Below are 14,136 nucleotides of genomic sequence, written 5' to 3' on the forward strand. Positions count from 1 at the left end.
TATGTTTAACAGTAATCTTTGCTATTTAAAGGTTTTTTCTATCAAGATTCCTGTAGCACTGGTTTACGATTGCACTCCTTAATGAATTTCACCTTCTGTTGTGCAAAACTCAGTTATTCCCAGTGTTTCTTGTACAGATTTCTCATTCATTATTTGTATTTACCAACCTCAATACACTGTCACATAAACTGCTCTGTAGCCAGCAATGAGGATCAAGTGTCAGATCACCTCCATTTTGCTATGTGCAACATCCTGGTTTAGGGTTCTTATATTTTTCTTATTTAGCAGTGTTGTTCACTGTCAGGTTAGGTTGTTTCTTTGCTGGAACGATCTTGTTAAGGTAGTTTCCTGGTTTCTCCTTCCCTCCAGTGTTTTCGTCAGATTGGCGAGTTTTCGTCTGTTACGGTGTGAGTGACAGCGGCAGTCAGGTTTTGGGTGGCAGGCAGATCGGGTCTTGGCGACACTCAGCCAAGAAGGCAGCAGCAGCGTGTTCTGATAGAGCAGCGGGAAGTCACTTTGTTGGGTAACAGGTGTGGTGGACCTGCTTACTTCGGCGGGGGGATGAGGTCCTCTACGTGTGATTTTTTACTTCTGCAGTAGCAGCGAGAGGATATTTCGATGGTAAAAGACTGTCTCAATGAGTCGGCAAATTTATCTGTGCTGAGGATGCGGTCCTGTTTTGACAGCTAATTGCTGTTTTCGATGATTCGACCGATTATGTCTGGTTATGTTTATCCTGGCTGGCGGTAAAAGACTGCCTCGACAATTCTTCGGAATTCGTCTGTTTTTGTGTTGTGCTGCTTTGGTGATAGGTCACCATTATTGTTATGCTGCCTATCTTTGTAAAGTATTTTATATTGATTTAATTGAACATATTATTGGTTATTATGATTGTTCATTTCATTATTATTTAATGGTGTAGAGCAAGTGTATAACTCTGGAAATTTGCTGTTTTGCATTTATATTTTGTTGATGTTCATTGATTTTTGACGGCTGCTGTTGAGCATTTATTTTCACTTATAAATGTTTATGATTCTGTCTGTTGATTAATGTAAATTATTTAATGATCCTTTGTTTGGGCTTAAATGTGTTCATGTTAATGGTCATTGTCTTTTTGCCACCTAAAACCTGTACTCACTTGTAAATATGTACATTTATGTGTGATAAATTAGATTTAAGGTACTTTTGGCATTTGTTTTGCACCCTCCACTGGCTTGTCCCCGGTCCCTCCAGCCATTCCAGTCCCATATCTTTAATCTTGAGTAATAGAACCTGTAGAAGTAAAAGTGGTTCATAACATCATGTACTATTAATTGTCAATTTGTCTTAGTTTTTTCTTTGCATGTTGTGCTGTATTGTATGTATACTTCAAATGAACTTGCCAAGGTATTCCAAGGAGGGTCTGTAGCACTTTCATGTCCTCAATGGAGATGGACCTACACCTGCTGCCTAGCACATAACACAGCTACTGCTGCTTGCCATCACTCACAACATCTTGTAGTTGGTCATCCACTTGACGTTTGCACAGAGAGGAGGTTCAAGTCTAGGATACAGAGAATAGAGCTGCTGCCAGCATTTCTGCTACTTCTGCCATCAAAATCTTTCATGAATTGGTTGGCCTCAGGAACTTCTTCTGTGGTAAAGGAGAAGGAACAAAAGTCTTCTATGATGTGCCTCTCCCCAGTGATCAGCCTCCCTGCTTGCCTGCCCACTTCCCATCTAAGTTCCTGATAAGCCTGATCTACCTGATGACCAGACTATGCCTGCCCCAATTCAGTGATGCCAAGTACTTGCCAAACTCTTTGAATTTCCAGTAAATAGTTTCACAGCTGGAGATCATCTTTGTCAAGTCAAACAGAGCATTTTCCCCTCCAAATCTTAGCAGAATTGGGATTCTTTACCAGGCTATTGCTATAACTGTATCTGGCCTATGACCAACAGCACTGCTTGCTGTTCCTATTACACCTGCTGCTCTGGCTTGCTGCTACTTTGACATCTCTAACCGAGTTTCAGAGCCTGTTCCCACTCCTCCCACTTTCCCATCTGCTCCTGTTTCAATGACTACTTCAAGAGCCTTTGCTGTGCTAGCACCTCCAACATTTGTGAACTGGAACTTGTATGTGTCTGGGGAAATTCACAAGTGCAAATGGGGCCCTAAATGACTGAGTACTGTATATAGTATATGAGGAGATTAGTATCATATTAGAAGTAAAAGTTTTTCACTTACACACCTGGAATTAGGCAGACTCAATACTTAGCAATGAATGAGATTAGTCTCACTTACCAAATGTCAAGAATATGCACCTGTGACTCAATTCAGAAGTATGGCCTCTATCCACATTATTTTTCACAGAACCTTTGTGGCTGCATACCATGAGCATTTTTTATGGTAGTATCATATTCATAAAAGGCACCATAAACTACACCTGTTCACATTAACCAGGCAAAACCAAGGGTGTTTGTTCAATTGCATTTTGGTATCAGAGTACTGTACTGTATAGTGTGATGACTGATGCTATCTCATCACTTACCTACCTACCTACCTGCAATGACTCCTCTACTGAGGAACCTATGATGACATTCTTTAAATAAAAACAAATACTGCTGTACATAAAAATATAAATTCTGAAGCAAAGGATAACTAAGCAGAGAGTATCTCTGGTATGGCTTCCCAGACTGTGAACTTATCAAATTTCCTCAATAAAGAGTCCTGAAGGAGTTTTACACTCAGCCTTTAAAGAAGTTCCACTGAAGGGTCACAGAAATTGGATCAGGGTTCACTTTATGTGTCTTATTGCCAGACAGTTTCTCTTTCAAGTTCAAAACACATTCTCAGGTCAGAAGAATAAGTATAGTTTGACCCATGGAGGGTGCTCATCCAATTCCCTTAAGTGAACATATTCAAGGAATATCCTCATGCGATAAGACATTGAAGTGTGCTCAAATGAGAGTAGTCTCCGACAGTATAAAGAGCGTCTTCCACTGACATCAAATACCAAATGATGGCAAACTTCAGAGAGGTGCAGATCTATCTTTCAGGTCTTGGAAACCATGACTGCATATACCACTGAAAGGAGACACTTGTCAAATGGAACACTGATGTTGGGCAAACCTACGCGATGGAGCCAGGTTACAGATCTGCTGTGCAGGGTGATCAAAAACACAAAGTTGCTGCTTCACTTAAGGAAAAGGATGTCAGTTTTCCAAACTGGTGTATCCTGTATATATAGAAAGTATGCCATAACTTCCTACTCCATGTAGTCACCTACTGGTTATTATGGATATTCCCAATGCCTTCCATCACTGTCTGCATACATACTTTTGGACGGAGGAATCGTTCAGAACTCAAGACTTGGCTGACATCTACATCTATGTTCCACTTCACTTGCTTTAACCTTGGAATTGCCTGTTTCTTCTTCTCAATGGAGATTCTCAAAACAATTCTATCATTTACTAATAATCAACCTACCTTTACATTTTTATATTTTGTCATCACCAACAGATATCCACATAAATATTACTTCCTCACAAATATCCACATAAATATTACTTCCTCACAGGTAATGATTCTGGTCTCATTTATTTCACAATGACAAATTTTTTATTTTATGCACTACCCACTTTCCAATAGCCTAAGAACAAAAGAAATTGCACATGGAATCAACACACTCAGAGCAAAAGGGGAATAACAGCTGCTGGACATTTGACAGTGTTTGAGTACTGTATTCCTATATATTCTGAAAGCTGTAATTTCCTCTATGATTTCCTGATGGCCACACTCTAGATACTACAGAATTCCTGTTTGCATAAAAATATTTCTTCATTATTTTACTACAATTTAATGCAACTTCACAGAAGTCTTACCTTTGGTGTACCCTGAGCAACTAATCTTGTCCGAACTACATCACAAGGCATTGATACTAGTGTGCCACATACTCCAGCTAAACCCCCACAAACTGCAGGTAACTGTGTTTTTCCATGTGTCACGTCACTTACTGCTTTTGTTAAAACAGCATAACTCCAAAACTGAAAAGAGAACAGTTACATAAATTTAAAATAAAAATTAATGCACATACAAAAAATTATAGTTAAGTTAATGAAACTATTTCCCAAAAATGGTTTTTGTCAGCCTCCACATTCAAAGATAAATTACTGCAAGGGATAGTAGCATGGGTCTACGTATGCTGCTATTATGCAGGGTAATGTCTAACAGAGATTCCCTAAAATCCAAAGAGTTGTGAATCATGCGATCAAAGGTGTGAAAAGTGCAACCAAACATTATTGTTGAATAAATAAAACAACACAGAGTTAACTTCAAAAGCCTGTGGAAGCCAACGTTACTAATTCATCCCCATATGAAAGATATGTTATTCAAGCAAGAACTCAATTTATAATAAATTGCTCAGAAGTCAAAAGTCTTATGTTAAGTGACAACTACTGTAATGTATAAAAAAAATGACATTATTATGATAAAATAAATTTTTTTTATATTTACCAAGTAACTACATAGCTATTAGTTTCACTTAACCACGGCAGCTTAAAAATTTGAAATTCGCAGTAGCGTTCTATTGTTTTGGTGTCGGTAAATCACCCCCGCCCACTTTCGGGAAGGATAAGTACAACACAGCTGAAGAGCTCAATTCATTTGTGTCCCATGTCCATGAGAGGGGAGGAGGGTGGTCTCGATCATGTAGTTACTTGGTAAGTATATATAAAACTATTTTATCATAAAAATGTCATTTTTATATAAGTAACTTACCAAGTAACAGCTGAATCCCACATTGACAGGAGGTGGGATACATGGATGTATACTACTCAAAAACAGTAACGGAAATGAATTTGTAATAGCAAAGTAGCTAGAATTGGTACAATGCTTGTTGTAACCTTACCTGGTGAGAGAGCTACAGCAGGAAGATACTGCCTCTGGTCAGTGCTCATCTCAACCCATAGTGGCGTGGCGGTATAGCCAGGCGCTGCCTCTACTTCAGTGGGTGCTTTGCAGCCAAGGAGTACTCTGATGGCTGCCAAAGCGTCATAATAAAATCAAAAGCCCTTGCCCTGGGTGCAGTACCACAAAACAACCAGAAAGAGTTACTCATACACCACATAAAATCACTTAAGCATTACCCATCCATTAAAACACACAATTGGTGGGTGCTCCAGCTACAAAGTAAACCCCAACTTCCCAAAACTTGACAACCTGTAATCAAGGCGAGCAGATAGAGGAATGGAAGTGATACCTCCTATCCTTTTCCCCCAATACCATGCCAGCCACAGATAATGGACCTAAGGTACTGCAGTTCTCATATGCTGTTTCAATATCACAGATAAAAATGTGCAAGCACTGACTTGCATCTCCAGAGGGTGGATTGCACTACTCTATCTTGGAGAGATAAGTTTCGTTTGAAAGCCAGCGAAGTAGCTACTGCCCTAAATTTCATGGGCTCTAACTTTACAAATGGGAAAATCCTCCTCTTGAGTCTTCAGGCGAGACTCAAATTACATCCCTCAGAAAAAATGCCAAAGCGTTCTTAGATAAAGGATGTGTTGGGTCCTTAACCAAGCACCAGAGATTAGGGGAAGGACGTCTGATACTTCTAGTCCTCTCTAGGTAATGCTTTAACGCTCTTACTGGGCAAAGAGCTCTCTCTTGGTCTGTCAGTCCGAGAATGTCTGTCAAACTCTTGATCATGAATGAAAGGGGCCAGGGATTGGAAGGTATTTCATTCTTAGCTAAGAAACCCAAAGTGAAGGAGCAAACCACATCTCCTTGTGCAAAACCCACCTTCTTGCTCAAGCCCTCTTAGCTGTAGCTAGGATTACTAAGAAGAGAGTCTTCCTGGTAAGATCCGGAAGGGATAAGGATTGGGGAGGCTCAAATGGAGGGCCCAAAAGATGTTTTAAGACTACAGTACATCTAAATTCCAAGACACCAAAGCTGTCTTGTCCTGAAGTGTCTAAAGATTTGATCAGATCACTGATGTCTTTCACAGTAGACAAATCCAGGCCTCTATGCCTTAACACAGAGTTAAGCATAGATCTGTAGCCCTTGATCGTGGGTGTAGCTAACCCTTGGGAGGTCCTTAAGAAAAGCTGAAAATCTGCTATTTTCACTACAGAGGTAGAAGACAACAAGACATCATGTCTTCTGCACCAGCTGCAGAAGACTGCCCACTTGGTCTGGTAAACCCTACGGGAAGACTGGCGTCTACACTTTGCAATCGCTTCCACAGCTGGTCTCGAAAAGCCCTTCACTCTGACAAGCTTCCTGACAGTCTGAAGCCTGTCAGAGCAAGAGCACATAATCCTTGATGGAACTGGTGAAAATGTGGTTGCTTGAGTAGATTTTGTTTTTGTGGCAGAAGTCTTGGGAAATCCACCAAAAGATAGAGGTGATCTGGAAACCATTCCTTCAGGGGCCAAAAGGGGGCCGCCAGCATCATCAACGTGTTGTCGTGAGAGAGGTACTTGTTGATGACATCTCATACCATACTGAACGGTGGGAAGGGGCATACATCCAGGTTCGACCATTCCTGGAACATTGCATCTGTTGCCCATAGGAGGGGGTCCGGGGCTGGTGAACAATACAAAGGAAGACGATGGTTCCTCGACGTTGCAAACAGGTCTACCGACAGCTTCCCCCACCGTTTCCACAGGTCAGTGCACACCTTCAGATTCAGTGTCCATTCCATACATAGGACCTGTTTGCAGCAACTTAATTTGTCCGCTAGGACACTTAATTTGCCCTGTATAAAACGTGTGACAAACTGGGCATGATTGTCCCATGTCCAGAGAAGAAGCTCCTTGGCTGCTTGGTAAAGAGAGGAGTGAGTCCTTCCCTGATTCTCTATATACGCTAGGGCAGTAGTATTGTTTGAATGTACTATGACTGTGCTGTTGAAAGTCGTCATTGCAAAAGCGCTGAAGATCTAAGTGAATTGCTTTCAGCTCCTTCACATTGATATGAACTCTTCTTTTGGGTTGCAACCATGTCCCTGATACTTCCATGTCTCCTAAGACAGCCCCCAACCCAGATCTGAAGCATCTGAGTATAACTTGAGGTTGGGGCTCAGAGGGCATACAGACTCCCTTCTGAGAATCTTCCTTCTACAAGCCACACCAAAGGCCCTATTTGATCCCGGGAGTGATCAGCTTGGATGTCATAGCTGAAATAAACTCTGCAGTGATCCCCAAAATTGTGTGTTGACTTTCATGGTTATCTTGGATTATTCTGAGATGAAGTGCTGAGAAAGATAAGGAACTTGAATCTGATATATGCCAGAGTTGGATTATTTGTTGATAATATTTTGATTAAGTTAGGCTAGGTTAAGTATCAATATAGAAGGATTGTTTTGGTATACTTTAGTGGTAAGTAGGAAATAAGTTAGGTTAAGTATAGAAAGATGATAACTGCTAAACTGTGGCTGTGGCAAATGTAAATAAAATTAGGATAAGGTTCTGTTTGAAGGTCTTTGGCCCACTGTAATATTAAGGTTAATAAATTAGGATAGGAGAAGAGTTTTCTTTAACCTCTGAATCTGTTCCCATCATTCTGCACCAATTGTGTCAAATAGAAAAGTCCCTACAAAGTGAAACTAATAGCTTTGTAGTTACTTGGTAAGTTACTATTATAAAACTGAGAAAACTATACAGTCAATGATGAAATATCTACCAACCTACCTGCCCTACACCATAGGTTATGCTTAAAAGCTGCGCTGGAACATGACCTTTCCACAGTCCTTTTACACCTTCCGTTCTAATGATTTTGAGCATACTCTGAAAGACTCCATGATACAGTCCTCCTCCTCTTTTTGACGTTGGTTCAACTTGGAGCTGAAACATTAAAACATGTCTTAAACTTTTCAACCATGTAACAGACACTGTGAAACTGTTACCAATCTTCATCAACCCATACCATCAGCATGGAAACCTGATTATCTACTACATACCCTATCACATGATGCCAACCTCAGTGTGCCATACTTAAAACCCTTTGGGCAGTATTTAAGGTTCTTTGCAGTACAGTATTCCTTCATCCCAACTTTCTTCTGAAATTTACTTTTTAAACTCTTGTCTTCTCCCTGCTGGCTGTCCAACTTCTTTAGTTCTGTCTAACTTTTATGTATAACAGCTCAGTCTGTCTAACTTTTATGTATAACATCAGAAAAATACCAAAAATAACCATAAAGTTGTGCTGTATCTAACAAATAACAAGTCACAGTAAATGAATGCCATGTCTGCTGCAGTCTATCCTTCAATGGGAAGTTTTCTGCATAGATGTAAATCACCTATGTAATCAAAGAGGCCAATACAAGGCAAAATGTAACATTATCAGAAATGGCTTAATCTTCGTGTGATATTCTCAATATTATTTCGTATGAGAAACTCTGATACAATAGTGTAAAATATGGGAGTAAGTTCATATAAAAAATTAGTTTTCCATAAAGAGAAATTACATAAAAATATTGTACTTTAAGTGATATTTTAGACTTAGTACTACAATCATAAATCAACTCCAAGTACAGTACCCTGCTTAAATTGATGTACCTTAATTTTACTGCATTAGTATTTCTTATACCTGATTTTAAATTTAATTTCAAGAGTAAAACAAATTTGCTCACATCGCTTATGCACTCTTGATGGTTGTCAGTTTAACAACCGAACAGTATTGTACCTAACGTTCACTATACTTCCACCAACTTTGTTCCTTGTGTTATGGACATCTTATTTCTTCAACTCATGTTTTGATTGGATTTTCTGTTACACTTTCATAGAATTAAGAATTTATTACTCTGCTTAAACAAAAGAAATTATACTAGTGATAAGTAGTAACGAATGAGCACTGATGAATAGGAACCAAAAAAATTAAAAATTACCATCATTAACCATAATCAGCAAACATTCATATGGAACTAGCCCAATGACCATGGACTCGCAGAGCAAACTTATAAAGAACAAAATATCCATATGTGAAAATTCAAAACAGATAAGGCAATCACAATAAATAAAGCTAAAAACGGTAAATGCACATACAGTATACTACATATGCGAATGGATACAAAAATAAGAAAAACTAAGCCAAGGGTACATGTTTCACTGCAGTATTATTAGAGAATTCATATGGCTGGTAGTTTTTGGAGGGAATGGCCATGACTTTTATTTCAGGAATTATCGACAGCATACACGTTACTGGCCAGTGGTTTTTGGTGTAAAAATCTTTATTTGTTGGGATATGGCCATGGTAGTTACTTCAGGAATTAGGGCACCAAACTCTAAGCTAGAATCCATTCTTTTAATTTATAAAAAATTAAATTCAAATGTCTATACCCCCAAACAAATGCCTATACCTCCTGTTTAGAACCTGAAACAAATACAGTAAGACCAAATCTTAGTGAAATTTAATATCACCCATCACAAAAAAAAAATTTTATTTTCAAAATAAAATTAGGTTTTATATATACTTACCGAGCAATTATATACTGTAGCTATACTTTCCACTCGTGCAGCAGCTTAAATGTTAGAATTCGAGGTAGTGCTCCGATTGTTTAGTATAGGTGGCCAGTCCCGCCCACTAACAGGAATACAGTACCAGGAACGACTTAGCAGACCTCATTCTGTTTCTACCCTTATGTCCATCGGAAGGGAGGAGGGTGGGCTCTGACTCTGTAATTACTTGGTAAATGTACAGAATATGAAACTTAATTTTATTATGAAAATAACATTTTCAAATAAGTAACTTACCAAGTAATTACATAGCTGATTCCCACATTGACAGGAGGTGGGATACATGGACATATTCCATTCCAAAACATTAAGATAAGTAATGAATTTGAAATAGAAAAAAGCTGCTAGCACTGGAAAACAATGCTTGTCATTTCCTTAACAGTTAAGAGAGCCATTGCAGGAGAATACTGCCTCTGGTTGGTGCACATCTTAACTTGTAGTGGCGCAGCAGTATAGCTGAGGATTCCCTCTACTAAGTGGGAGCTTTGGAGCCAAAGAGTATTCCATTGGCTGGCAAAGTATCATAAGTGCCTTTGCCCTGGGAGCAGTACCAAAAAAAAAACTCCAGGTACATTGTAGCCCCCAGCTCCCCATAAAATTCTGACCTTACTACAAAGTGAAGAGACAGGGGAGAAAATCCTCTGCTTCCTCCCTCAGTGCCATGCCAATTACTAACAATGGTCCCAAGGTACTGCAAAATTTTCAAACACTGTTTTGACTTCAAGGAAAATTTAGAAGTGAAGAACTATTACACTTCCAATGGGCCGATTGCAAAACGGAAGTGAGTAACATATTGAGCCTGAAAGCTAATGAGGTAGAGGCAATTCTGGCGGCTTAGCTTTCCTTTAACAGGTAGGCAAATCATTCTCCTGAATCTGAGAGTTCATCTCAAAAACAAAGTTCATTGGAGATGAAGGACAATGCATTCATAAACTGAGGGTGAGACAGGATCTTGTACGGACACTCTACGTATGGATGGCCCTCTGATTAAAAAGCTTTTTCAGGTAAAACCTGAAAGCTCAAACAAGACATTTCGTTCACTCTCCCAGAACCAGGGATGTCCAACAATCACTTAAGAGAGAAAACACGGATCCTGTTCACAGACTGTCTCCGTGAGCAGAATCTGCTTGCTTGTCTAAAGTCTGAAGCTCACTGACTTGTTTGGCATTTGCTAGGGCTACAAGGAACAGAGTTTTCTAGTTAATTTAAGAGGCTTGATAGAGGGGGGGGGGGGGGCTCACTAACCACTCAAGAGCTATGTCCAAATTCTAATATATGGAGTAGACTCCTCTCTGCCTTGAAGTCTCAAAAGACTTCACGGGTTGCTAAGATCTTGGTTAGAAGATAAAACTAGACCTCTGTGTGTTTACACATTAAGCCTAGCATTGTTCTGTCCCCCTTGAAGGTGGAAGAAGAGAGCCCCCTTGGCAGTTCTCAGGTATAGGAGTTCCACTATCAGAGCTAAAGAGGAATTCGCAGACGATATGTTATAGTCGTTACACCATCGACGGAAGACTGCCTACTTAGATTGGAGTACTTGGCAAGAAGACTGCTGTCTCCATCTTGCAACAGTCTCTGCAGTCGGTCCTGAAAATTTCACTTCATTCAGGCAAGCTCCCGGACAGCCTGTAAATCTGACTGGGAAAAGAGTCGTCCACCCTTTAGTGGAATAGTGGTATCTTTTGAAGTGAGGTTGTCCGAGTAGATATGGAATGTGGAAGGAGTTGTGAAGAGTCTACCAACGACCATATCTAGTTCGAGAACCAATATTCATGGTCCAGAACGGGGCTAAGAGTGTCATCGTTATGTTGCGATGAACTTGAAAACTTGTTCAGCCCTTCCTTGACCAAGTTGGAATGCAGAAGAAGATTAAAGGTCCAGGTTGGACCTAATTTACAGCATGGCGTCAGTTGCCCGTGCAAGGGGGTCTAGGACTGAAGAATGAAATAAGGAAGGCAACGGTTCCTTGAGGCAGCAAACTGGGCCATAATCAACCAGTCCCATAGATTCCACAGATTCTGCCAGACCAGAGGCTCCAAGGTCCACTTAGCAGGAAGAACATGCTTCTGATGGTTCAGTGCATCCGCCATAATTAATTTGTGTGCCCTGAAAAAGTCGAGTGACTGGAAAACTCTACTTGATATGCCCATTACAGGAGTTCTCTACTGTGAGAGAGAGTGAGAGAGAGTGAGAGAGAGAGAGAGAGAGAGAGAGAGAGACCACAGTCTGAGGTGTGAAAAGAGAGAGAGAGAAGAGAGACAGAAGCCATGTCTGGGTGTGAAAAGGTTTCAGCTATCTGACCGAGATGAGAATACAGTATATTTAGGACTGTAGTCTTGTGACAAGATTACCACAGTCTAGGAGTACAATACGGTCGATAAGCGTTGAAGTCTTAAGTGAAAAGCTTTCAGCTATCTGAAAAGATTCTGTTCCTCTGAGGGCTACGTCCCAAAACTACCCAGTTCCTCAAGCAAAATTCTTAAGTGAAAAGCTTTCAGCTATCTGAAAAGATTCTGTTCCTCTGAGGGCTACGTCCCAAAACTACCCAGTTCCTCAAGCAAAATAAGTAATTTCTCTCCTTACTACGTTCTGCCCTTACACTTTTTCAGTTCTCTGCAAAGGGAAGTGCAATAAGAAACTGATGTAAATCAATTCTTTACCGACAATTGTTTTGAAGTACACAAAGTGCCATCACACAAAACATATCTCAATTCCTTATCAAACATTACTTGAGACTTGCCGATATGCATTCGCCAGCGAAAATTGGTTCAGTAGCGAACACGATATTTTCATTATAAAACGCTACTCGGTAAAGGAGAGTTAATCAACTGATTGCAAAATTGCTGTAGCAAAATATGATAAACTTGAATCAGACCTTAATAACAAAGCAATAAAATACTGATCCCAAAAGCTGTAGGCTTGAAGGCTACTTAAATTCAGCGATAATATTTCACCGAAATCCGGCTATCTAACCAGCAAATAATAAAGCTGCTGCAAACACCCAATGTTTACACTGAGCACGGCAGAAAGAGAATGAAGGTTGTCTGCTAAGTCGTTCCTAGTATTCCCGTTAGTGGGAGGGACTGGTCACCTGCACTAAACAATCGGAGTGCTACCACGAATTTTAAAATTCAAGCTGCCACATGAGGTGAAAGTATAGTTATGTAACTACTTGGTAAGTTACTGATATGAAAAGCCAAAATTCAATCTTTCAGTTATAGAAATTTAAAAGATGACATAATTAGCCAATTACTTGGGACTAGGTATGGTGAGTAACTGTATTTTATGAAAACTGTCCTATTTTTATAGTTAAGGGGTGGTGGTATTTCCCACCCCTATCACCATATATTTTTTACAATGAACTGAGATCTATTTCATTGAAAAGGGCCATCAAAATGGTTTAAAGACCTCTCCCTCCCTTCCTGAGGCTACAGAATGCCTTTAAGTTTGTTACCTTTACACTTTGGTCCAAGTAACATTGTGCATCAGCCTACAGTCAGCCATTTCAACTTGAGAGCCCATAGCCCACTTCTCAAAACCATTCTCCAAACTGCTTCTAGTCCATCATTTCTAGACAAGTGTAAAATCCAGACCACACTATATCAGAATTCATCACTTATCAGTTAAATGTCTATAATGATTTTTTGCTAGGCCTTTCAAAAATTTATGCCTTTTGCCATTAAATTTCACAGACTAAATGATAAGTGCCATACAGAGTTGACCTTGGGCAAGAAGTCAAATGGATTCGCTGTTAGATTTACGATATCTTTAGTGTTCCAGTTCAGGCTACGCTACAGGGTTTTTTCTACTTATCAGAATTTATCACATTTCAGATGACCAGACCTCTGAAGCATCTGATAAGTTAGGGGGCTATTGTGCCACTAATTCTTGAAGTTAAACTTTTAACATATAGAAAATAAGTTTAAAAATTCTTTATTGTAACCAGGTGAAAATACTTTCCAGCCTATGAAAGTTTACAGTCTGTGAACATCTAGGGCTAAGTGAGGAAGAATATACTAGAACTGCTAAACAGTAGAAGTATTAAAAAATCCTCTTGTTGGATTTAATCCATTTATTAATAAGTTGAGAAATCAACTGCACAAAACTTAGGTTTTAAAAGCAAACAGAAAAAAAATTGGCTTACATCAATTCAATACTGCTGGTCCTCTAAAGCTAAATTCTGGCTTAGATGACACATAGTAACTCTTAAGCCTACATTCCACTGACATCTGCAAGCTCGGCGTGGGGGTGCACAGTGATGCAAGAAAATCATGATTACGGTCCCAATTCCAACCACTATTCAACTCCATCTGCACCTCTCATGACAAATACATCTACTGTACTGCAAAACATACATAAACCATATGGCAAATGTCTAAAGTTACTGAAAGTGTGATCAGAAAAGTACAAAGGCTAAATTTTCTAAGGCATTACTACCTTTCACTTGTACATCATGCAGGAAATAATTGTTATTATGCAAATATCCGCACAAAGGTCAAGCAGTTGCTCTATATGGGAGTTGTCTAGAGGCTGTTCTTTGGAACCTAAGGTTAACCAAATACAGTATACCTTTAATGTCTTCAGAGCATTGCCGTGGTTGGCACTGCAGACAGTACTGGTTGTGCCAACTCA

The 14,136-nt window shown here is 39.6% G+C and overlaps 1 protein-coding gene across 2 annotated transcripts in view; it reads right to left on the bottom strand.

Annotated features, from left to right (window-relative positions):
- Positions 1-14,136, bottom strand: part of LOC136835019 (mitochondrial thiamine pyrophosphate carrier-like) — a 69,985-nt gene that overhangs the window by 33,317 nt on the left and 22,532 nt on the right. For both annotated transcript variants that reach the window (XM_067098057.1, XM_067098056.1), the window contains exons 3-4: positions 7,681-7,833; positions 3,865-4,026 (exon numbers count right to left, since the gene is read on the bottom strand). In XM_067098057.1, the coding sequence (XP_066954158.1) occupies positions 3,865-4,026; positions 7,681-7,833 (315 nt within the window). The remainder of the gene's footprint in view (positions 1-3,864; positions 4,027-7,680; positions 7,834-14,136) is intronic.

Source organism: Macrobrachium rosenbergii, chromosome 54 (assembly GCF_040412425.1).
Source record: "Macrobrachium rosenbergii isolate ZJJX-2024 chromosome 54, ASM4041242v1, whole genome shotgun sequence".
NCBI classification, from domain to species: Eukaryota; Metazoa; Arthropoda; class Malacostraca; order Decapoda; family Palaemonidae; genus Macrobrachium; species Macrobrachium rosenbergii.